Source organism: Rhinolophus sinicus, chromosome 12 (assembly GCF_057876585.1).
Source record: "Rhinolophus sinicus isolate RSI-liver-muscle chromosome 12, RSI-T2T, whole genome shotgun sequence".
Lineage (NCBI taxonomy): Eukaryota > Metazoa > Chordata > Mammalia > Chiroptera > Rhinolophidae > Rhinolophus > Rhinolophus sinicus.
In genome coordinates, this window is record NC_142512.1 from 47629926 (window position 1) to 47652468 (window position 22543).

General features: G+C 41.8%; 2 protein-coding genes across 3 annotated transcripts in view; one reads left to right on the forward strand and one right to left on the reverse strand.

Moving 5' to 3' along the window:
• Positions 1-6796: 6796 nt before the first annotated feature.
• On the reverse strand, positions 6797-22523 carry SLC16A6 (solute carrier family 16 member 6). Of its 2 annotated transcripts, none has more exons than XM_019732861.3 (6): positions 22389-22523; positions 15319-15557; positions 13881-14024; positions 12890-13018; positions 10046-10864; positions 6797-8944 (listed from the first exon to the last, which is right to left on the reverse strand). In XM_019732861.3, the coding sequence occupies exons 2-6, from the start codon at positions 15548-15550 to the stop codon at positions 8694-8696; spliced, it is 1575 nt and encodes a 524-aa protein (XP_019588420.2). In that variant the 5' UTR covers positions 15551-15557; positions 22389-22523; the 3' UTR covers positions 6797-8693. The 2 variants fall into 2 exon arrangements, with proteins under 2 accessions (XP_019588420.2, XP_074175868.1); XM_074319767.2 differs by lacking the exon at positions 22389-22523 and adding an exon at positions 16136-19201.
• The window catches only part of ARSG (arylsulfatase G), a 76965-nt gene continuing 76454 nt past the window's right edge, over positions 22033-22543 (forward strand). The window contains exon 1 of the mRNA XM_074319762.2: positions 22033-22080. Within this exon, the coding sequence (XP_074175863.2) occupies positions 22033-22080 (48 nt within the window). The remainder of the gene's footprint in view (positions 22081-22543) is intronic.

Genomic DNA, 22543 nt, shown 5'->3' on the forward strand with positions numbered 1-22543 from the left:
CTTAGTGTCAGCTTCGCCCTGAAAGAAACAACAGCTTGTGTTGGCTTTTAGCAGCTTAAAATGTGACCTCTCTAGAATATTTCAAATGAAAATAAGAGTGGTACTTGTACTACACCAACCTTTGTAGAACAGGTACATTGCAATTGTCAGCTTTACCTGACAGTCATTTGTGAGGGTTCTTGCAAATAATTCGTTACAATAGTCCTTATGTTTATGAGTGTTGCACTTTTTCTATGGGATTAGAGCAGCTGTTGGGTCCATTCCCACAATAATATCTTTCTCACTTCTTTGCAGTAAGTTTACTTGAGTAGGGGAGAGTGTGATGGGGTTACCTGTCGGTGTGCCAAGAATAGTCAGGATACCTGTCAGGCTGTGAACATCAGCTGCATTTCCACGGTGGGGCTCAGGGTGACAATTTTGAATGTGACAAACCATCTTTAGATCAATATGTCCCAGAAATGGAGACATTAGAGCAGATCACTGGACTGAATGCGGTGAGCAGAGATCATTTCCCACTTTCCCATCTTAACCTTGAGGGCGAAACTTCAAGGTAGTTTTTATCACGAACTTTGAAACCTAAATTCTTTCGCTGTTATTATTTATGCAGTATGACTTAAACCATAGTTTATAACTGAATGAATGGATTCCCTTACATTCTACTCCTCTACTTGAGTAACCTGAGTCATTTAGAAAAATAGAAAATGTTGGTTTGCGATTAAAAGCGATTGGAGAGTGAATACTTTATCATTTAATACTGAGAAGTGAACTCATGGAGCATGGACTTTATATACATTCTGGTGTGGGTTTATTTTCCCGAATGATGTATTTCCCCCAAATAATGTACATTTGACCATTGTCCATTCCACTCAGTTTTTTTTTTTTTTTTCATTTTCCTATAAGGTAAGTGCAGTTTTAGTCCTGTAGGTCATTGTTACTGTGATTCTTTTTTGTGTGCTTCCCAGGTATTTTGTTTTTTTATGACTTGAACTGTTGTGGCAACCTTGGTCAAGCAAGTGTATTGGCACTATTTTTCCAGCAGGCTAAGGTGATGGTTAGCAATTTTAGCAATAAAATATTTTTTAATTAAGGTATGTACATTGTTTTTTAATATATAATGCTATTGCACACTTTATAATAGACTACGGTTTAGTGTAAACATAGCTTTTATATGCACTGGGAAATCAAAAAGTTGTGTCACTGGCTTTATTGCGATATTCCTTTTATTACTGTGGTCTGGAAACAAACCCCCAGTATTTCCGAGGTATGCCTGTAGTTACAAACCTAAAAGAACTCAGATTTGGCAAGGTGTGTAAATTAGGGGTTACAGTTGTCTTGTAGGGTGTCATGCGAGGTCTCTGGTCCCACTCCCTGCATAAGAACACAGGATATGGTGAGGCCAAAAAGGAACACCCACGGAGCCATAGATAAGGGAGTCATACCACTATAGTCTGGCTGGCGGCTGGGTTGGAGACACAGGAAACAGGATCGACACGATCTGCAACCTGCCGTCCACTTCTCTGCCAACCAACCAACCCCACTTGCTAACTGCAATCCGCGCTTGCTAGCTCCGCCACCATCTGCTGCTAGCATAGCCACGGCAGTTGTATTAGTGACCAGTGGCTCACTAGTTATAGCTGACGGCCAACTAGCCACAGCTGATGGTCATCTGATCACAGTTGATGGCCATTTACTACCTGAGCCAGAACCTTTCCACGTGAGGCCCAGAGCCTGGAAACTGCGCTCCTGGCTCTGTCCCCACACAGTTATTTTGATAAGATGTAATGCCCATTTGTACCTACTCTGCACTGTGAGACGAGGAAAAAGATCGTGTATTAAAGAATCACTTAGTCTTGTTAAAAATTGGACAAACATTGTTTTTTAACAGGCATTTATTCAGCAATTATCACTTAGTGTGGTGTATAAGTAATTATTGGGTTGTATGTACTTTTGGACAATTTCTTGAGCGTTAAGTTTAAAGATATAATTTGTTTACTGCAACTAAATTTTATGTTCCATAGGTAAATCGTTGTAGTTTTAAAACTGGTTTTCATTTAGTAACAACCTGAAGTCTGTGCAGATTTTCCTACTTAAATGTGAATGAACAAGGTATTTAAGAATGAAGATAATAATTGTTCAGTCCACTGCCCAAACACTATTCTAGAAGGAAGGGAGTATGAAATGCTGTTCACATTGGCGCCTATGGAATTAGTAGTATTTCTATAGTCAAGGGAAAGATTCGGTATTTAATGGGGAAGGTTAAACAGAAGGTTCTTGTCCAGCTTGTTCTGTAAAGCACAAATTCCCCTGACATGAATACTTTTAAACCGCTAACCCTTTAGGGACAGCAGGCTAGGCTGTTCCCTCTGAGGAGCAAGGATCCCAAACCCCAAGCAGGCAGCTGCGGGTCCTCCGACGGCGCGCGCGGGCCCTTCCCCCGCAGGCAGCTGCATAGGTGTCCTGAGCTGCGCCTGAGCGGGGAGCAGGCGCCTGGACCAGCAGCTGTGAGCCAGCGCCCCAGTGAGTCCCTGCTTCTGCTCAGGAGACGTCTCCTCCGTGCAACCAGAGCACAGGCCTGCGACTCCGCCTCCCGGGGCGCTGGAACCACAGGACCGCGGAGGCGAGCACCGTGCCGCACTCTCGAGTCCGCGCTCACGTAGGCTGCGCCCAAGGCTAGGCCTTGGAAAATCAGTCTGGACTTCAGCACAGCAGTAAGTGGAATCAGTTCTTGGGTAGAGCATTTAGAAAGTGCTTTCTCAGAGTTTGAATCTCAGGCGCGTCCTCTGTTCTGACTGAGAGCAGCACTGTCCCATACAAATATAGATGAGCCACATGGTGATTTAAATTTTACCAGTAGCCACATTAGCAAATTTAAAAGGAAGCAGTTGTAATTACTTTCAATCATGTATTTTATTTAATCCAATACATCCAAAATATTATTTCAACATGTCGTTAGTATAAAAACTACTGAGATTATTTTCTAGTTTGGTACTAAGTCTTCAAATCCTGCCGTGTATTTTACACGTACAGCATCGCATAACTCATTTCCGACTGGGCACCTTTCAAGTGCTCAACAGCTTCATGTGGCCCACGGTTACTGTACTGGGCAGCCCCAGCTCTACATCAGTGCCAATGTCTAGTCTGCATGGAAGGATGTACTTAGGAAGCGGAATCAATAGGAGAGAAAAACTTTTTTAAGGAAAAGGTCATGCATGTCTCCTGGCAGTAGTGAGTGTTGACATTCAAGCCGAAAGGGCCCGTGTGGGTCTCGAGTCGGTATTGATTGGCATTTGGATTTTGTTCTCAATGGCGGGTTGTTTTTCACCCTCGCCTTCTATTGCCAAGAGCCTGGTACTTCCTTTAAATAAGTTTTCAGTTTTGGAAAGCAGAATTGTAAAGTGTTAATAACGTGAATATTTCCGAGTTTATTCACAGATGAGGAAACAAGCCCGTAGAGGCTACGTAAACTGTGCGTAGTAACACCGATGGCAGAAACAGGACCAGATCCCATGTTTCCCTGGTTTCCAGTTCTGCTTTGTTTTCACTGTGCTGCCTGACCTCATAAGAAGTAAAATAGCACAAACCTAACCAATTTTTTTGAGACTGTTTATGGAAGGGATTATAAGGTCAAACTTTTCCTTTAACCTCTGTTCTGTTCGAGTGGGGCCATCTGGGGTTGTTTGAAGTCAGAAATCAGAGTACTTTGCTTTAGCACCGAAAAAGAGGTCCATTGTTCAGAAAAGCACTTGCTTACCAGTTGAGGTGTTTTAAAAGAAAGCATCATGAAAAAATGTCTACTAGGCGTAGGTTAAAACAAAATCTGCTCCCGCGATATGTTAAAACGCAGAGCGCTCATTTGCATATCTACCCCAGTACTCATTTCCACCCACTGTTTAATCTCTGATGGACCTGTTTTCTTCCCTACACTGACCATGTATGTACGACATTATCACTGGGCACTTGGAGACCCACCTCCGATGTTGGAACAGTAGGCTTTGAGCACGGCGCTGTCAGGGTCCACTATGGCGGCCCAAATGCTTCATAGCAGCACCAGACCCTCTTGAGCTGTAATCGGGAATAGATGCCAACATTTTTCTCTGAAAAAGGCAATGAAAAATGAAGAACTCATTCATTCATTCATTGAAGAATATTTTTTGGAGCATCATCTACTATATTCCAGGCCCTGCTCCAAACCTTGGGAACGTAGCAGTGAACAAAAAATTGCTGCCCTAATGTCCTAGTGGAAGAGACAGATACTAGAGGAGTGAACAGATACTTTTACAACACAGTGTCAGAGTAAAGGGATAGAAACACGTGTTGTCTGGGGTAGGATAGTCAGGAATGCCTCCTCGGGTGACATTGGAGGAGACCAAATTGTACTGTCAGATCCTGTACACGTTTAGGGAAGCGTGTACCAGGCAAAGGGAACCAGAGATGCTAAGGCCTGAGGCTTGTGATTTTAAGGAACAATAAGACCAGCGCAGCTAAAGTAGTAAGAACAAGGGGGGAATTGATAGCTTCAGGCCTTATATGAAGAGCCCATTGTTAAGTGTTAGGTTTTACATGTGATGGTGTCTGACTTGTGCTTTCAAATGATTATTGTAAGGCTTCTATATGGAAATGAAGGTCAGGGTGTGGTGGTTGGAAGCAGGCAAAACAGATTATTACAGTAATCCAGCTAAGATTGTACTCGCTTGGATCAGGGGTACTTGGTAGTTTGACAAAAGCAGTCAGGTTCTGAATATATTTAGGAAGTCGAGCCAATAGGATTTGTGGAGGAGCAAGTTTGGAGAGGAGCATCAAGAGTTCTGCTGAGGACTGGCTAAGTTGGAAATGCCTAGTTGGCATTCATCTGCTGTCACAGGGGCCTGTTTAGTAAGTCCAGAGCTCAGTAGAAAAGTCTGGATTCAGAACCAGAGTCATCAGTGTAGGAAGGTACTTAAGAATTTGGTCGAATTCTAGGAGAGTCCGTTGCTAGGATAGTTAGTCTGCTTGTTCTTTTCTTGAGTTGCTGGAAAGGTACGTACATACTATAACTACATGGCCACAGTTTGTATTTTCTCTCAATAATCTTTGTTGAAAAAGTAAAAAGAATCTCTGGTGAGCTCTATTGTAAAAGCCTTTATAGATAAAGAGTTCTGGGATATCAATTTTTCTGTCTAGTTTACCTTATAGGAAATCCATAGTCACTGAAGTAATTTTGATTTGGATATGAGAGATTTTTTTACATGAAAAGCAAAGTTGCAAGTTCCTGAACTTACCACTTTTCTTGTTCTGCACTCTGATGGAGTCATTACAGAAACAGAACACCAGGGGGCGCAAGGTTCCTTCCTTATAAGATAACCCACCTGTTGGAGCTCATAGCCCTGCCTTATATAAACATCTATTATCCAAGACAAATTTGAAGACAAACACAGAGTCTCTTTCCTCAATGCGATGTATACTTATAGGAGTGACCTTTAAGCATGTAACACGCCTGATTTGTCTTTAAATTGGTGATTTAAAGTAATGCTCATAACCATTTAAAAATTTAAAGGCAATAGCTTCTAAACTCTAGATCCCTGTTAGTGAGCCTTATATCTGGGAGCTTTTCAAAAGGATTCATGATAGTTTCCTCATGAATTTTAGAATATTTGAGGAGTATAGAAATCTAAATGTAATAAATACCTTCCAGTGACTTCAGTGGTCAACTGGGCCAGGGGAACCCTGACTTAGAATCCATTTTCTATTTTGTCATCATGTGTTAAGCTAAAGGAAAGGCAAATGAATGTGCAAAGGCTACATTACACACTAGTGAAGTATATAACTGATAACTGTTAGAAGTTTTGGAAACACTATCTGAAGGATGCATTTGTGTTTAAAAGAGCACATGATCTTAATTCATTACTGGAACAGAGGAGTTGTGTTTCGGGAGGGAAACCATCTACATTTATACTCAAACATTATTAAGTCATTAAGGTTAAAGCAGAATCTCTTTAGTCACAGGAGATGAAAATTGATAATTAATGTGCTGTCAGCTGTTTGATCTTTCCTATCTTAGGCACTTATGCTCTAAGAATCACTTTGACCACAGCGAGCCTTTCCTATCACTCAGGACTATTAGTTTATAGAGCTGTGCCGTTGCTGGTACCTATTCATTCCAGTCTCACAGATACACGGCGCAGGGCTCAGAAACTGCAGTCCACAGGCCAAATCCAGTCCTCTGCTTATGTTTCTTTACAGCCTGCAAGCTAGCTAGTTTTTACATTTTTATGTGGTTGGAAAAAAATCCATTTTTCATGATGTGTGAAGATTTTATAAAATTCAAATTTCAGTATCCATAAATAAACATTTATTGAACTAGCCATGATCATTCATTTGCATATTGTCTAGGGCTGCTTTCACACTATGGCAGCAGACTTGAATAGTTGTGACAGCCCACGTGGCCTACAGAGTCTTAAATATTTGCTATCTGGATCTTTACAGAAAAAGTTTGTCGTTCGCTGGCATGGAGTCTGTGCTATTTACTTAGAGGTAGAACAATTTTTAGGATTATTCTGTGACTGAATATAGACAGCCTTAACTATTTTCACTTACTACTTTTGATAGGCTTAGCTATTTATTAGTCTGTGGCTACCGTGCTATCATTTCATTAATGTATTTTTCATTGAAGAAATAATTAAGTTCAACAAACGCTTCTTGGAAATGTTTATATGTATATGGTAGAGTTAAAGATTTTGTAGAAAAGAAGCTGTATCTGTAACTTTATTTGGATCAAACAGTGAATGCTGATGAGTCAGTAAAAAAACTAATCAGTCTCTTTAAATAAAAAAGCTATACATTTATTGCAAATCTAGAAGTACCAGAATGTTCCTAGTATAGAACAAATCAGCAATTCTTTTTTAATTTTCTTCCAAACGTTTAAAACCTTGATTATGGACATACTGAAATTGGCATACATTTTTTCATGCAGTTAACAGAATGGACATCAAGCAGATTGCTCAGAAATCAGTTATAAATATTAAACTGTATTGAACATTCATAGTAAAAAATGTTGTAAAGTGCTGAAGTCACATAAGTCTGCAAAACTGCCACAAGCTCAAAGTCCCTCTCAAGCAGTGACAGATGTCTGCTACATCCGCCTTGTTTTAGGCGTGTCTTTGTTTGGATGGACACGTTGTCATTTCCTGTTCCACCTTCCCCAAAAGTTTACAGATTGTCCTATTTCTCTGGCTGATGAGATGCTGTACAGAATGGAGCAGGTGGTAATGAACTATGCCACTTTGATTTCAGTGCAGAGAAATATTCAAGCTTTGTGTACCTCTAACCAAACTAGGCTTGTTAATATTGTTTCCCCCTGAGTTGTCATAAATTAACAGTAAAGAGGAATAAGGATGGAGCTGGGAGCATTGACCATCACCTGTAGAGTGAGTATCAGTACGTAGAAGTAGCCCACCTGCTTTCCTCACATTTGCCCTCTTTACAGAAAATTGCTAAAATGAGAAATACTATACATGTAGGGTAAATCCAAAGAAACAATGACCAGTTGACCTGAAAACTCTGGCAATGTAGAGCAATCGAGGTTTATCTAAGATGTAGATCGTAACTTGTAACTCGTGATGGTAAAATAAATGTCCCTGTGTGAAATACAGAAATGCTTCAACAGTTCAATGAAATATAATTCTGATCAAAGAAGATCCTCAAGTATTCTTAGGTGATAGAACAGATTATTTTAAAATGCTAAGGCAATTTGCTATTCATTATTTTGTCCCCTGTAAATAGCACATGCTGCCTTTAATCAAACTGAAGAATCATTACATCTTGGCCTTTTATGAGAAGAACTTTAAAAGAAGTATTCTTTGAGGCATTTAAAGGATTGCAGAAAGAATGTAAAAATGCTGCTTATGTCCCAGATTATATTTCTTTTGATTACTTTAATCATCCTAGAATAACTTAATAATAAATAGTGGTTTAAATTAAAGACACTACAATCACATATTTCTGAATAATTAAAAGCAATAGGAAACCTATTTTTGAATGCCATTCTGTATATTCTGTATGAAATATTTCTGGTAATGACAGGCCATAAAAAGAACTGGGAATCTTCACATTCATGAAGTTCAAGACTATATATATATATATTCCATTTATTAGCCAAGTGTTTAGTCTTAAAGTATGCTTCATTTCCATTCAATATTTGGAAATTAAGAGGCTATAATTGTTTAATGTAAACCTCAGCATTTTTCAAAGGATTTCATACAATTTGGTCATATTTCTGAAAAACTTAGAAATGATTTAAGATTTTTTTTGAATGGCCAGTTACACTTCAGTGACCTGGGGTAGATGTTGTTTTATAAGATAGCAGTTTATCACATGTGAGAGCTCTTAAAATCACCTTGCCAATTCACTGCACTATTTTAAAATTGGAATGTGAACCATAGTCCTGTGTATCTTTGTTTTCAGACTGAATACAGCCAGATTTATATATGGAAGAGTGTTGGGTTGTTTTTGTTTTGGCTGAAAAAACAAGCAAAAAGGAGAACTTAAGACGAAAGAGAAGGATGTTGGTAGTGGTGGTCACATACTCATTCCCTTCAAAACGTCCTTTTGAAAGTGGGTGGAGCGGTCAGCTCCTCTGTACCACTGTGTCCCCCAGGCCCCAACCCTCCCAACCAGCCAGCAGGGTGGCTGATGTGACAGGAACGGACGGATGCCTGTCATACTGGCTCCGTTTTCATAGGAACTCTATGCTCATTTTTCCCAAGGTCCATTTCCAGAAAGTCTTCAGGTATGTCTTGTAAAGCTCTCCCACGGTAACTCTCTGCCTTTGCTTCACCCGCATGATGACTCTGGCACAGTCCCTTTTTACAGGGTCTCACGAGTGCGAGGCACACAGCAGCCACGCACATACCAGCTGCACAGGAGTAGAAGGCTCTGCTGTAGATCTTGCTTTGGTCCACCAGCAGGCCTGGGAGAAAGCATTCGCATCTGTTAGCTGCATGGACACAAACCCTTCTCACCAGGCGCCCCACACCCGCCCCACATCAGAAACAGCCTTCTTTGTTTGACCTTGTTTCTCCAAAGAAAAAAGTGTTCAAGGTAGGAAAGGAATCTTCTCCAGACTGGGGAGAAGAACGGAATCAGACGAACATTCAACATACTGATTAGCACCTGAGGGGACTGTCACTAACATGCCTTCTTGGGCTAATAATCTGTCCTGGTAGAGAATCAAAGTCACGGGACAATTAAATAGGCCTGCTTCTTTGCCAAGGTGATATATTCTTCAGAGAGGCAAGCGCTCTGTTAACCTCACTTGAGTTCATTTCAGGTATCTTTTAACATGGGGTAAGATTTCTAGTCACAATCACTTGAAGGGCCTATTTCAGGTCTAAGGTACGAAACATACCCAAATCCTTCCTACAAGGAAATACTCTGTAGTAACCACCTGAGTAAATGCAGAGTGTTGCTCTGTGCTCAATTCCCAAGCACCTTCCTAAGCAGGAAAGGTGACGTGCAGAAGTCCCTTAGTGCTGGTGTCCAAAGGCCAGAGGTTCATGAAGTCATAAGTCTATGGTGCCCCTTCTAGCATTGGCAAGGCCTGGGCAGCAGACACCAGTTCTAATCCTGACTTGGTCACTGATTGACTATATGACCTTCGGCTGACATTCTTTGATCTTCAGTTTCCTCTTATTTAAATCAAGAGAGTTACTCAGGTAATCTCTCATTCTGCCAGCTTTGTAATTCTATGGAAGTATAAAAATCAGTAGTGGTTTTTTTTTATTAGACTCGAACAGGAAGCTAGCTGTGTTAATAAGGGAATAGTAAACATTATGGATTATATAATGTATATCACATTGCCTGCTTTATAATACAATGTGATTTCCATTTATATTCTGTGAAGCAACCTCCTGTCTTCCTTAATAATATTCTTGCCCAAACAGTGTCATCTTAAACGAATATGATTCAGGTCCAGAAATGCTACAGATGTTCCACCTGTCCAACTTTAAATTTAAAAAAGAAGCAGTAGGGGACAGTAGACAAGGGTTTGGATTTCGTGTATTTAAGTTACCTGCAAGGGGTGGTCCCCCCAGTGCTGCTATGCTCTGAATGAAGACGTAGACTCCAGCAGCAGAAGGCATCTTCTCAATTCCCACGACATCATCATCAGACAGCAGCGGAATGTGGGTGCCTCCTACTGTTCCAACCATAACACCAAAAAATATGCTACAGGACATCAGACCCCAGAATTCGGTAGCAAAAGGAAAGGCAAACAGAGACACCGTCAGTAAGATGACGCAGATGAGCTCAATGTAGATCTTACGAATGGGCTGTCTGTTGAGGACCATACCAGCTCCAATTCTTCCAAAAACTTCAGCAATTGCCAGTGTAGATAATAGAAAAGCAGCGCGGTCCTTTTCAATGCCCAGACTGATGCCCAAGGGAATGAGGTACAAGGAAGGTGCAAAGAATCCCAATGTTGCAAAGAGACCAAATAATGCGTAACAAATGAAACTTTTGTCTTTCAAGATGGAGAAGTCCAGTAATGGGACTTTCTTATCCTTTTGCTCGGAGGGGGTCCTCTCCAGGATTTGTTGTTGCACGTCAGCCTTCGGCTCCAGTTCCATGTTGGCATGACTAGGCACATTTTTAGGTGAGGTAGTTAGTTCTACTCCTGAGTCAATGGAATCTATTGAGGTGCGCGTTTTCTCATTTTCAAGCATATATTGTACTTCTTTCGGATTTTCGTGGCCAGTTATTTTCGGTGACCCTGGTCTTCTGATTATAATTGGTCTTAGCAGTGCCCCGCAGGCGACAATGTTTAACTGTAGTAGGCCCATGAGGAAGAGGCTGTATCTCCAGCCAATGTTCGCCTTCAGAGCTGTGAATGCTTGGATGGGCAGGAGGGAAGAAGAAATAACATGTAAGGTCAGAAAGGGACACGAGGCCGCGGAGAAGACATCGAGTAGAAATATGGATTAGATTTAAAACTTACGTTTTAAAAAATTTACTCAGCAAGGTGAATGCAGTCACCCTGTACTATCCTTCATTCTAGGTTTTGGTGTTTTTAGGAATCAAGGAGAAAATGTGTATAATGATTATTATACATAAAACAAAAATTTTCAGCCCTGGTCTCCAAAGAGCTTTGGAGGGTGTATTTTCCAGGTAGAGGCACAGGAAGTGAAATGAGTTTTTGACCTAGTTCAGGGTTCGGCAAACAGCGGCCTGCAGGACAAATCCAGTCCTGTGTTGGATAATCAAGCCTCACTGGAACACAGGCGACATATTCATTCATTTACGTGGTCTACGATTGTTTTTGTGTTGTAACTGCAGAGTCGAGTAGTTCTGACAGAGACTTACAGTCCACGAAGCCTAAAATATTTACTACCTGGCCTTTGATAAATAGAATTTCCAACCTGAGCTAGAGCATTATACATTCAATCCTTAGTAGCAATGGATTAACTACAAAATAAACGAAGAATCTAAAAGCTCAATGATTATCCCAGAATGAAATGATAGTTTTCCAGTTTCTACTTTGCGGAATGTCCTTATGCCCGTGAGTCATCCTCCTTCCTGCCAGTCAGCTGGGTCCTAGGCTGCTGACCAGAGGCAGCCTGGAGGGGTGGGCTGGACACCAGAGTGTGAGGTTGGGGGGATGGCCAAAGAGAGCATAAAGCTCCCCAGTGACGAGGATAACGCAGGCCCCACAAGATCTTAAAGTATCTTCACGGTCATCCTAAAAGGTGGAATGATGTCATTAGAATTTCATCTTACTACATTCTAATTCCTTGGAAACTGACAGTCAGGTATGACAGACATACCGGTAGTAACTTGTTTACCCAGAAGATAGGCTTCGCAAGACAGCCCCACATTCCTGGGGGGCTGGACTTGCTTTTGTAGCATATGTTTTGCTCACACCCCTCGTTCCCCTATGAATATGGAAAAAGCTAGAATTGCAAAATATTTTAGGCTTGGTTATTTCAGGTGCTTTACACTCATCTGTCAATAACGGGTCTAATTTTTCTTTCTCTAATATTTCTTGAATGCTATCAGATGCCAGCGATATGCCCAGTGTTAGGGAACAAAGCTGATCCCAACGTGTAGTGTCTAACCTTTGGGCACTCGGTACTGATTCTCCCCTTAACATTTGATTTTGAAAAATTGGAAACTGACAGAACAGTGAAAAGTACACCACCAAATGCCTGCCTGTACTTCACCTAAATTCAACAACTAACATTTTTTTCCTGTCTCTCTGCCTGTATCTCTCTATATGCATTTATACATTCATTTTTCTGAACTATGTGAAAAGCTTCAGACATTCTGACATATCACCCCTAAAAACTTCTACATGAATCTCTTTTGAATGAAGTGCAATCCACTGACACATTCACCAAAAATGGCAGAGTAAGAAATGAAGCTGGGTGTCCGAGATTATCTGTCTACTACTTGTTAGTATAATTCACAAGTTAACCTTAAGCTAGGGGAATTGAACCAGGGATAAAAATGTCACTGTGTGATGAGCCCCATACAGATAGTAAAACCAACTTTATGAGCACAATCTAAATGCACACTGACTATGGCTCTTGTGACAAAGGAGAGAAATAATCGAATGCACAATCCCAAACTGTTAAATTATTTATTTTGGAAGGGATGTTTCAGGCCTTACACTGGACATACGCCATGTATCTTCCTATTTGTGTCAACTTGGACTAGGATTAAAATGTTTGCATTTTTAACATGGGAATTAAGGAGGACAGATCATAAAAGTGTGCTGGAGAACAGAAGGAAATACCCTTTCTTTATGCATACAGTTACAGTCGTTCAGTAGCTGACTGTGGGCAAGTTAGTGTAACAAAAATATCTGAGAGGCTTCCCCTCTTTCACATTAATACGTAAACTATTGTGATCTACCCACCTGGTGCAAAAGCAAACATAGCAAAACATTCTCCCGTAGAAGCAACTGCAGTGACCACAGAGCGTCTTTTGTCAAAATACTGTGATAGAATGGTGACAGTTGGGAGAAAACTAAAGCAGTATCCCAAACCTGTGAAAGTCAAAAAGAACAGTGAGAATCACACACCGATAGAGTTGATATCGGAAAGGTGTATCCAGAGATCTGGAATTTGTGTGTTTGTTTTTTAAGTCGTAAGTTCTGGGAGCCCAGTAATTCATTCTGGAAAAAGGTGCTGTAGTAAAGAAAAATGGGTTTCATGAGAGATCTGGAGAAGCTGCAGCAGGTGTTTCGGGATGCTAGGGGTATAAAAACTGTTTTCTATTTTTTTCTGCTTTTTTGCATTTTTTTCAAATATACATAATTCACAGTGGCCAGAACTAGTATCAAATATAGCTTTCATATATAATAAGACTTGTATTTGGAAATAAACAAGTTTTGATATGTGCAGAAATATATGAAAAATTTCAGTGTGCAAAATTAACTGAATACAAACACACATAATCACACACACACAATCTGTCAGTAATGTATGAACTCCTTTTAAAGGGGAGAAAATTTTCTCAGCCCCCTAAGAATAAGCCCAGCACATTGCACCCTCTCTTTATAGCTCCGGATGCTAAGACCCCAATTTGGGGAATATCGGCTTAAGAAATTCAAATCTTACTTTGTGAAAATGGTGTCTTTTGGCAGCAAACTATCACAAAAGAGAAGTTATCTTTCTCATTGGCAGACGTTAAAAATCAGACATAAAAGTTTGGGCATCGAGAATAGGTTCCACCATCTCCTGGGGTCCCTACAGCCCAGTCCTAAACCCCTGACCCAGGACACTATTAATTTTAAAGAAGAAAAGGAAAGAGAGAAAGAAATACACTTTGGGTTTGAGTCCCTCCTTCCCCTTCCTTGTCCTTCAAACTAAGTATCTGGAGAATTTGAGCCCTGGAGAAACACTTACCGGAGATGACGCCAATTGCGATGTACATGTGGTAAACCTCGCGAGAAAAGGAGGCCACCACCATTCCTATGCTAACCAGCAGTCCTCCCGCCATCACCACCAGGCGGTGTCCAAAACGATTGCTCAGGACAGTGGACAGGGGAGCTGCATTAAAAGAGCATAACGTAAGATTCCTTAAGCCTTGGACGTGGAAGGACAGTGAACACTCTATAATACATTTTATGCAATGGTTACTTAAGTCGGTTCAGGAATTATATATAGTTAAGTCTTGAATAACCTGGGTTTGAACTGGGCGGGTCCACTTATACTCAAAAATTTAAAAATAAATGTACAGTTGGTCCTCCTTATCCCCAGGTTATGCATGGGCAGATTCAGGCAACCGTGGATCGAAACAGTATTTTCAATCTGCAGTTGGGACTCCATAGATGTGGAGGACTCATTTATGCCATTTTATATAAGGGACTTGAACATCTATGGATTTTATATCTGTGGGTGTCCTGGAACCAACCCCCTGCCAATACCAAGGGATGACTATAGTTAAGGTTTGGGGGTCAAAAGTCATACACGGATTTTTGACTACGTGGAGGGTTGGCATCTTTAGTCCCTGCATTGTTTAGTGGTCAACTGTATTTAAACATATTCTTCAGGCTCCTTAAAAATAAGCCAGGGTAATAGTGTAATAGTGTAAAACTCATATCTATATTTTTAAAAGATTTTGACTCACCATGAGCGCCTATAAAATGAGATATGCATTAAATTTATGTTATTGTGTAATAAAAATGGGCTTTCCTAGGATTGCTTGAAAGATTTTGTATACTTACTACTTTGGTCTGTTTTTTAAAAAGGCACCATTTAGGTTCAAATTCTAGCTTGGTTGCATTTAACTTTAATAAAAATGACACAAAGTATGGTGACTTCTCAGTTATGCACACCAAATGGAGGGCAGTGATGTGATAGAAAATTCAAAGTGGCTGATGAATTATAATCTGTGTAGCTTATATCTGTCATCTGCATGTAGCTACATTTTCATGTTTCCAACCTAAGCGTGTTTTTGTGAGACCAGGGCCTAGTAAGCCAAGCAAACATACTTGCGACATGGCTTCTTTAGAAAATGACTACATCCCCCACCCAGAACTGGGTTTTACTGCTGTCCTCAACATAATCTATAGCATCCTAAGATTGTGTACACAGTAGGTGTTTAATACATGTGTGTTAAATTGAAGGCAGTCAGGGCTGGCAAATAAGGCTTTTTCCCCCTTCAGCTCCTCTCTCTCTTGCCATCCTCAACCCCCTGAAAACTGTATTACTTGAGGCTAGAAACTGCCCAGAGGTCATACCTACAGGAAACCCATCACAAACACAATGAGTACCATTACCTAGTTAGGCAACTTAAAAAGAGGCATATATATATAGTGTTTAAGCTGAAAGATGTACTAACCTGTAAATGTTAAGATAAATACACATATTGATATTATCCATGAGATCCTGCTATTAGATTCATCAAAACTGTCCATTAAGTCATTAAAGAAGACACCAAATGACTTGATGACCCCATAGGTAAAGACTTCAATGAAGAAAAAAGACACAGCTACTGCCCAGCCCCATCCTCCATCAGGCACTTGAGTATAAACGTTGGCTTTGCAACAAAGCCGTGATTTCTTCTCGGTCATTCTTAATCTGAAATAAAAAGTTTAAAAAAAAGTTCAGATCAGCCATAGCATGAGGGTTTATGATTCGAATACTCTTTAGCAAACATGACAGATAAGTACTGACATTTCTTAGGTTGATGAATGTATAAATTATATACAGTTAGAATAAAGTCTTTGGATAAAGTATTTAATATGTATGTACATGCTGAAGGTGACAAAAAATGTATGCACACATTTTAAGATAACATCTTAAGAAACACATCTTAAGATAACATCTTAAAATGTCTATATGTACTTTTTTGGCACCTCCAGTATATAAATAACTACTTGTGTGTGTATGTATATATATAATCTTTGTATATGGATTTTCCCGAAAAAGTTGGAAGTAAGACTTAAACTGCCAGTTAAATGGGAAAACCATTAATATAAAGCATCAGGACAGACATTTAGAGGCAGTTTGAAGGACACAGAGTGGCCAACAAACCAAGCAGCAGTGGTAACCTTGAACTTGAAGAAAAGTTAGGTTAAGGAAGACTGAAGTGACCAAAAGGAATGTTGATTGGAAATGAAACCTAGAAGGAGGCAGGCTGAGAGGCAAACACTGACCGTTAAGGAAGTACGTCTACCACCTTCCCCCGGAGAAGTGCTTCAGACGCCCTATGGCTCTTGTGCCTCTGCCATTCAGATCATCCAGTTAGCTCTCCTTGATCTCACTTCCCACTCAGCAGCATTCTGATTATGACCTGGTGTCCCTTGTGGATGTACCTACCAGGACAGAATGTGACTATAAATCCAAACATGGGAATTCTGTCTTCTGGAGGTTTGTGTGACACGAGCAAATTCTCAAAGCTGATCACCCGTTGGTGCATTAGCAATGACATTTCCATGCACACGAGCACTACTACTAGAATATAGTGACCGAATCAGGCACTACCAACGTGAACTTGACAGTCAGTTACCCTAAACCCTGACCTCAGCAGGCTTTCCATTCAAACTGCAGCCATCAGTACAAGCTGACCTGTACCGTACCACCACTAAGTAAGAGGAAACACGGGACTGAACACTGGACAGAAGGTAGTTTAAGTCTCCTGCATTGGGCTCTAGCACATAAACACTGTCATGTTCAAAGACCCTGACATTACCTCGACTTTGAAACAGTGGTTTTAGCCCAACTACAAATGTGTATCTATAATAGTAAATGAGTCCATGGTCTTAAGGTCTTAATGGCAATCCACCATAAATTTAAGAATTCTCTACAATTACAGTTATAGAATTCTCTACAATTACAGTTATGTACAGGTGAGTTTTCAGGACGCATGCATATCCTTTTCTTAGCTGTAAGTTGTATTTCAAGTACTAAGGCAGATTTTATTGATAAGGGCAATTGAAAAACAACAGGACACAACCTCATTTATCCACTAGACTTGCCAATTTCTGGTATCAGGATCTAATATTCTGAATTTATAACTCTTAAAAGGCAGCAAATCTGACCAACTTCATCTCATTCATCCTATTGATTGCACCACAGTAGCCTAGTTCTTTGAAAGTACTATATACTTATTTTTTACCCTATTGCTGTTATTTAGTTGAATAAAATAGGGCATAAGATGCTTCAAGAAGCTTAAGCGCCCTGCAGCAAAGGCCTTTGTGTTTCATTGTGTGTCAATGTGTCATTGGCTCCTGAGAGCAAGTGGGAAAGTGGGAAGGGCAGTTAAACAGATACAAGCTGAGCAGCTACAGAATAGTTGTCATTAGTGTTTCCCAGCCCAGAAAGCAATTGATTTAAGATGGGATCCCGGAGCCCTCCAGCAAATGAGGTTATCACAGCACCCCTCCCTCATTAGACTTTCAGAATTCACTCAGAAATGAGGCAGCTGTAGCAGGAGTGAGCACAGTACTAGACTTAAGATTTAGAAGAACAAATGAATGAATGAATGAATACTTGTCAGGGTTGCAGGAGGGAAGAAGAAGGGGAAGTGGTGGTGGGCAGCCTACAGCACACTTGAGCCTCTCCCCTTCCACTTCCTCCCCCTCGCAGGCCAGTGGTTTCAGCTTTTCCTTATGAAGCCCATGACTCCTTCACTGGTCTCTTAATTGGCTCCTGTGTCCTGTACGATTAATCTCTCTGAAGTGCTGCGTTGTCACGGCATTTTTTTTTTTTTTTGCTCAGTTTTGCAATGGCTTTCCTCTTTCTGAAGGACAAAATCCACTGATTAGTCTGACTTTCAATTTCCCTCAGAATTGAACCCCAACCACTTCTTTGTAGCCTTATTTCTTGCTGTTCTAAGACTCAACTTGCCTGCCATGGCTAAAATGGACACTTCCCCTTGCCCTCAGGTTCTAACCAGCTTCCTTGCCTGTGGCCTTGCCCTGTGCCCAGGTGGATGCCACCTCTACAGCTGGCACCTTTAAGGCCTGGTGCCATCAAAATCCATTTTTCATGATGCTTTCTCTGACTGACTCAACGTCAGGGGCTTTCTTCATGTGACACGTATCATTTAGTAATGGGGTATTTACTTTTATATGTCTATCTTATAATCAATTAAATTCTAAGCTCATGGACAACAAAAACTGGGGCCTATATCTCTGTATGTCCACCCCTCCCCCCAATACCTTGCACACAGCTTTTATTCTATGTTTTCAACAGTGTGCTACTAGGTGCCAGGCCCAATGCTAGGCCCCGGGAATATAATAGTGAAAAGACAGAGATGGTCACAGCCTCCATGGACTTAAGTATTTGTTGATGATAAGGAACCTGAGACTGAAATCCATCATATTTAAAATCATTCAGCCAAGTCCCTCCAGAGCTTAGCACACTTCTGACAAGTAGGCCTAAGTGGCTAAGTCCAAGGCAATCGTTCTAACCCAGAAGGGTGCCCATAAGAGCCTGGAGTCTCATTGAGGGCTCAGGACCAACCTGAATGAAAACACCTGGGTGAAATTGATGAAGGCCCCAATGAGACAAACTGAATCTCTTGGAGACTCTAGCCTCACCTACCTGCAGGATCGCGAGACAGAATCTGTTTGTTGGCTTGCATTTAGACGAGTGGGACTAGATTGGAGTTTTTGTATGACTTTACCAGCCCATCCTCAGAAGGCTCTATGTCAGGCCAACATTTCAGTTGCAGTGATGGGTGCCCATCTCACTCTTCCTTTGCCTGTTACGATCAATGGTTTGCACATGCATAATGGGCAGGGTTAGGATCAACCTGGAGCCCCAGAATGGAGTTGGAATTACAAAATGATAAAGGTGAAAGGGAATTTGGAGCTCATCTTGTCCACCTCCTCTTTGTAAAACTCTACTTGTTTTGCAAAATGGGAAAACTGAGCCCCCAAGGGAAAGGAACTTGACCAAAATGGTCCAGAGTCAAATCTCCTGTGTACTGAGCCCTGCTGTGTCAGCCCCCAGGACAGCATTTTAAAGGCCAGGGAGAGGGATATTTTATAGAGAGGTTGTGAGGAAACAATGTTTTTCAATGATAAAAGCTTTTTTGGCCCCCCATGTGATAAAGAGGCTGTGAGCTGTTTCACCACTTAACTGTGTGACCTTGTGAAAGTCACTGCACCTCTCTGGGCCTGAGCTCCTCATTAGTCAAATCGTTAGTCAGAGATTTTCTGGAGAATCTTTAAAGGCTCCATCCAGCTTTAACAGTTGATACTTTTGTATTCAGCACTGATTTTTCTTACTCACCTGATTCCTCAGGTCAAAGCTGTTGGCCCAGTGAAACCAGGGAGCTAGGAAGAAGTGAACGTGCAAGATGGTACTTGGTAAGGTGGGTGAAAATAGGCGGCACATTGGTGAGATCTGATGTATGACAGCTGGATAGAAGAGGGCAGCCTTTTGATGCTCTACTGTTTACTTTCTGAGCCCCTTTCGAGGGGTTCGATCCCTTTGTGATTTTTACAACTTTGTTTACCTCTGTGGTACCCTCCTGCAGCTAGATCCAAATGTAACTTTCACCTGCAATCTTGGGTTTTTGGAGGACAGAACCTTATTACTGGGAATACCATAAACATGACCTCCCAGAACCCACTCTTACTTTAAAGCGTATGCCTTTATCATCCTAAAGCCACCTCTGTTCTATTAAATTCGGCTTTGAAGATAAGACCACGCTATAGAATAATAACCTGGTTTCTAAAATGGGCTGTATGATGACTTCTGCATTTTGCATAGGATCACACAGGGCAGCAACCTACAGGGTAGTTAGCAGCTCTTTCTAGACCAAGAGCCTGGTAGCTCATTTGGCACACAGTAGGTGCTCAATAAAAGTTTACTGAACAAAGCAAGAGTCGGGCTGCTCCTGAAGCAATGCACTGCTCTGTCCTTAGAAAACTGAGGTATCAAGTGAGGAAGTTCCTGGTTGCAGAATCAGTGCTTTCGTGGATTGGACTCTTTCCTTTCTTCCACTGATTCAGCAGGTCACCTGGCTTAAAGCAAAAAAGTAAGGACTGAATTCTAAACTCAGTTACTTAGAAGCCTCTACAGATTCCAGAATAGGGAAATATCTGCTGGTTTTGGTTTTATGGTCATGTGATTTTATGTGATGAGAAGGGATATGAATTTCCTACTGTGTGGGGATCTAGCTGGTGAGGCAAGCTGACTGACCCTGTGGCCTTGGGTCAGTCACTTTACTCCTGGATGGTCAGTGTCCTCAACAGGCAAACAAGGGAGCTGAGCTAGATTCCGCCCGAGAACCTATAATTCTATGATAGCCTTTGACCCTGACTTGCTCTAAGCCACCCTTTAAACTTTCTCAACCCATGATGAGTCCTGTGAGGCAAAGCCCATGCGGGGGTTTGTCTTCTTCAGGCCTTTGGATATTTGTGAATTCGTTTACCACTGACTGGCTGCACAATCCTGGGGAAATCACTTAATCTCTAAATTCCATCATCTGTGAAAGCAGGGGTTAAACATGGCAGTCTGAAGTTTCTTTCAACCATATAACTGCGATTCTGAATACTGGTTTCTGGCAGCCATCTTGCCTTCAGCAAATGTTCTTCCAAAGGAAGGATAATAAAATACGCTGGGCAGTTTGGAGTATGTCCTAAGAGCATTTGGTTGTCATAACTTTACATAAATAAGTATTCTGCCAAGGTTTGTGAAGCTGCTGTACCTGGGAATTCCACTGATTTGATTTGTTGAGAAAAGATTTGACCTGAGGCATGAAGGATGGATTAGGTTATTATAGATCATCAAAGTGTTAATCCAGGGTCTGTTCAGAGCAAAGTTCAAAATGCAGACTTTGGATGGACATGGTGGTGGCTGCTGGTGGCTACACAGGCAAAGCCTAGGCAATGCATTGCCAGTCGCCATTCTTCTTAAAGGTGTAGCCCGGATAACAGCTTTGGACAAGTTGTTTCTGGCCCTAGTTGTCAAAATCATTCTGTATGTAGGTGAAGTTCATTTGAATTCTGTATTAAAAAAAAAAAAAATCCCCAGCCTGACCTGGAAGGCTGCCTCAGCTGCTCTGAATCACTGGATACAACTGCTTCACCCTTTTATAAGATCATAATGTTGAGACCTGACCTAAGTGTCCTCTTCAGGAGTTCCACTGAGAAAGTCCCTTTTTTGGAAACCAGAGAAGGAAAGCTCAGGGTTAGTGGTACTCATTAAGATAGCAAGAGCTTTTCCACTTGGCTGCATTGTTTATTTACATACTGTAACTCCCTCCCTTGGCCACCCTTCCCTTAATTATGAGAAGAGGTATTTCTGTGTCCCAGGCAGGATGTATTATTGACCCCCCCCCAAATGCCACGTAATGGTGCTTGGGTCATGGGGAGATGCATCACTTCAGCATAAGTATTTGGTATTTTTTGCAAAGACAACACTCATCCTACTATGATTTGCAAAACAGTAAGGTCACTGAGAAATCTCATTCCCAGGGGAGAAACCATGTCTTTGGAGAAAGAGCTGGTAGAGCGTCTAACAGTGCAAACAAAACTAGCTTCCAGGTTGACAAGTTGTAATTGCTGTTCCCCAGTTGTCTCTGGGGAGCTTTCCCCAAGACTAACGCGCCCATCCCCAGCACCCCACCCCACGTTTGGTGACATTCTATATGCCACCTAACACACTTCTATCACCTGTGTTTGCGGTGGGTGGGGATTTAGTTTAAAAAACAAAAAGAAAAAAAAAACCCGAGAAGGAAATAACCCATTTCCTCTGCAAAATCATCCTCCCTCGCTGCAGAAGTGCTCAGTTCAGCTACAAGGGCGCTTTCCTGTGCTTGGCAGCTCAGGGAACCTTGGAAGTTGAGCGGGACCAGGCTTCAGCGACTGACAGCTCTGACCGGCAAGGTGTAGGACTCGTGCTCTGCGAGGAAATGCTTGCCTTCCTCCTGGGGGGTCACACTGGCGCGCCGGTTGTGTGTGTTTGGTGGGGGAGACACGGAACCCCACTTTCTCTCGTGCTGCCTCAGTGGCCGCCCTGCGTGCGCGCGAGCCTGGGACAGGTACCTCTGACATTTCGCTCGTGTGACGCGCAGGCAACTTCAAGCGGAAAATCCATGCCCGGTGCCCCCGACTCGGCCTTTGGCCGGGAACCCCTAACCCGGGTCTGGAGGCACTCAAAGACCAAGCCTGCCTTTAGGCATTTTCCGGACCCAAGTGGACCATGGCCGGGATCATTCGCCTCAGCTGCCCACACTGGCGATAGCGCGTCATCCGGGTGGCCCTGAGCATTCCCAACTGTCAGAGAATATTTTTCTGAATAACCTCTCCAAATGTTAAGATGTTAAGTGCTCTCCTCCGCCTCCCACCCCCCACCCGGCAAAAAAAAAAAAAGCCCCTAACACAGATTAATATAACAACCCACACCCCACAATCAAACTTTTAAACATGTAAAATAATAAAACCAACTCACCAAGTTAGAAGGGCAGAGAATAAACCCCAAAAGGCTCCCAATAAGGCGGAGGCTTGGCCTCCCCTCCTTATAAGCCGCTCGGTAACATGAGAAAGGTTTAACTCCTTAGGGCGTGGGCCCGAGCCTATCGCAAGTTGGTTCAGGCGGGTGTCACC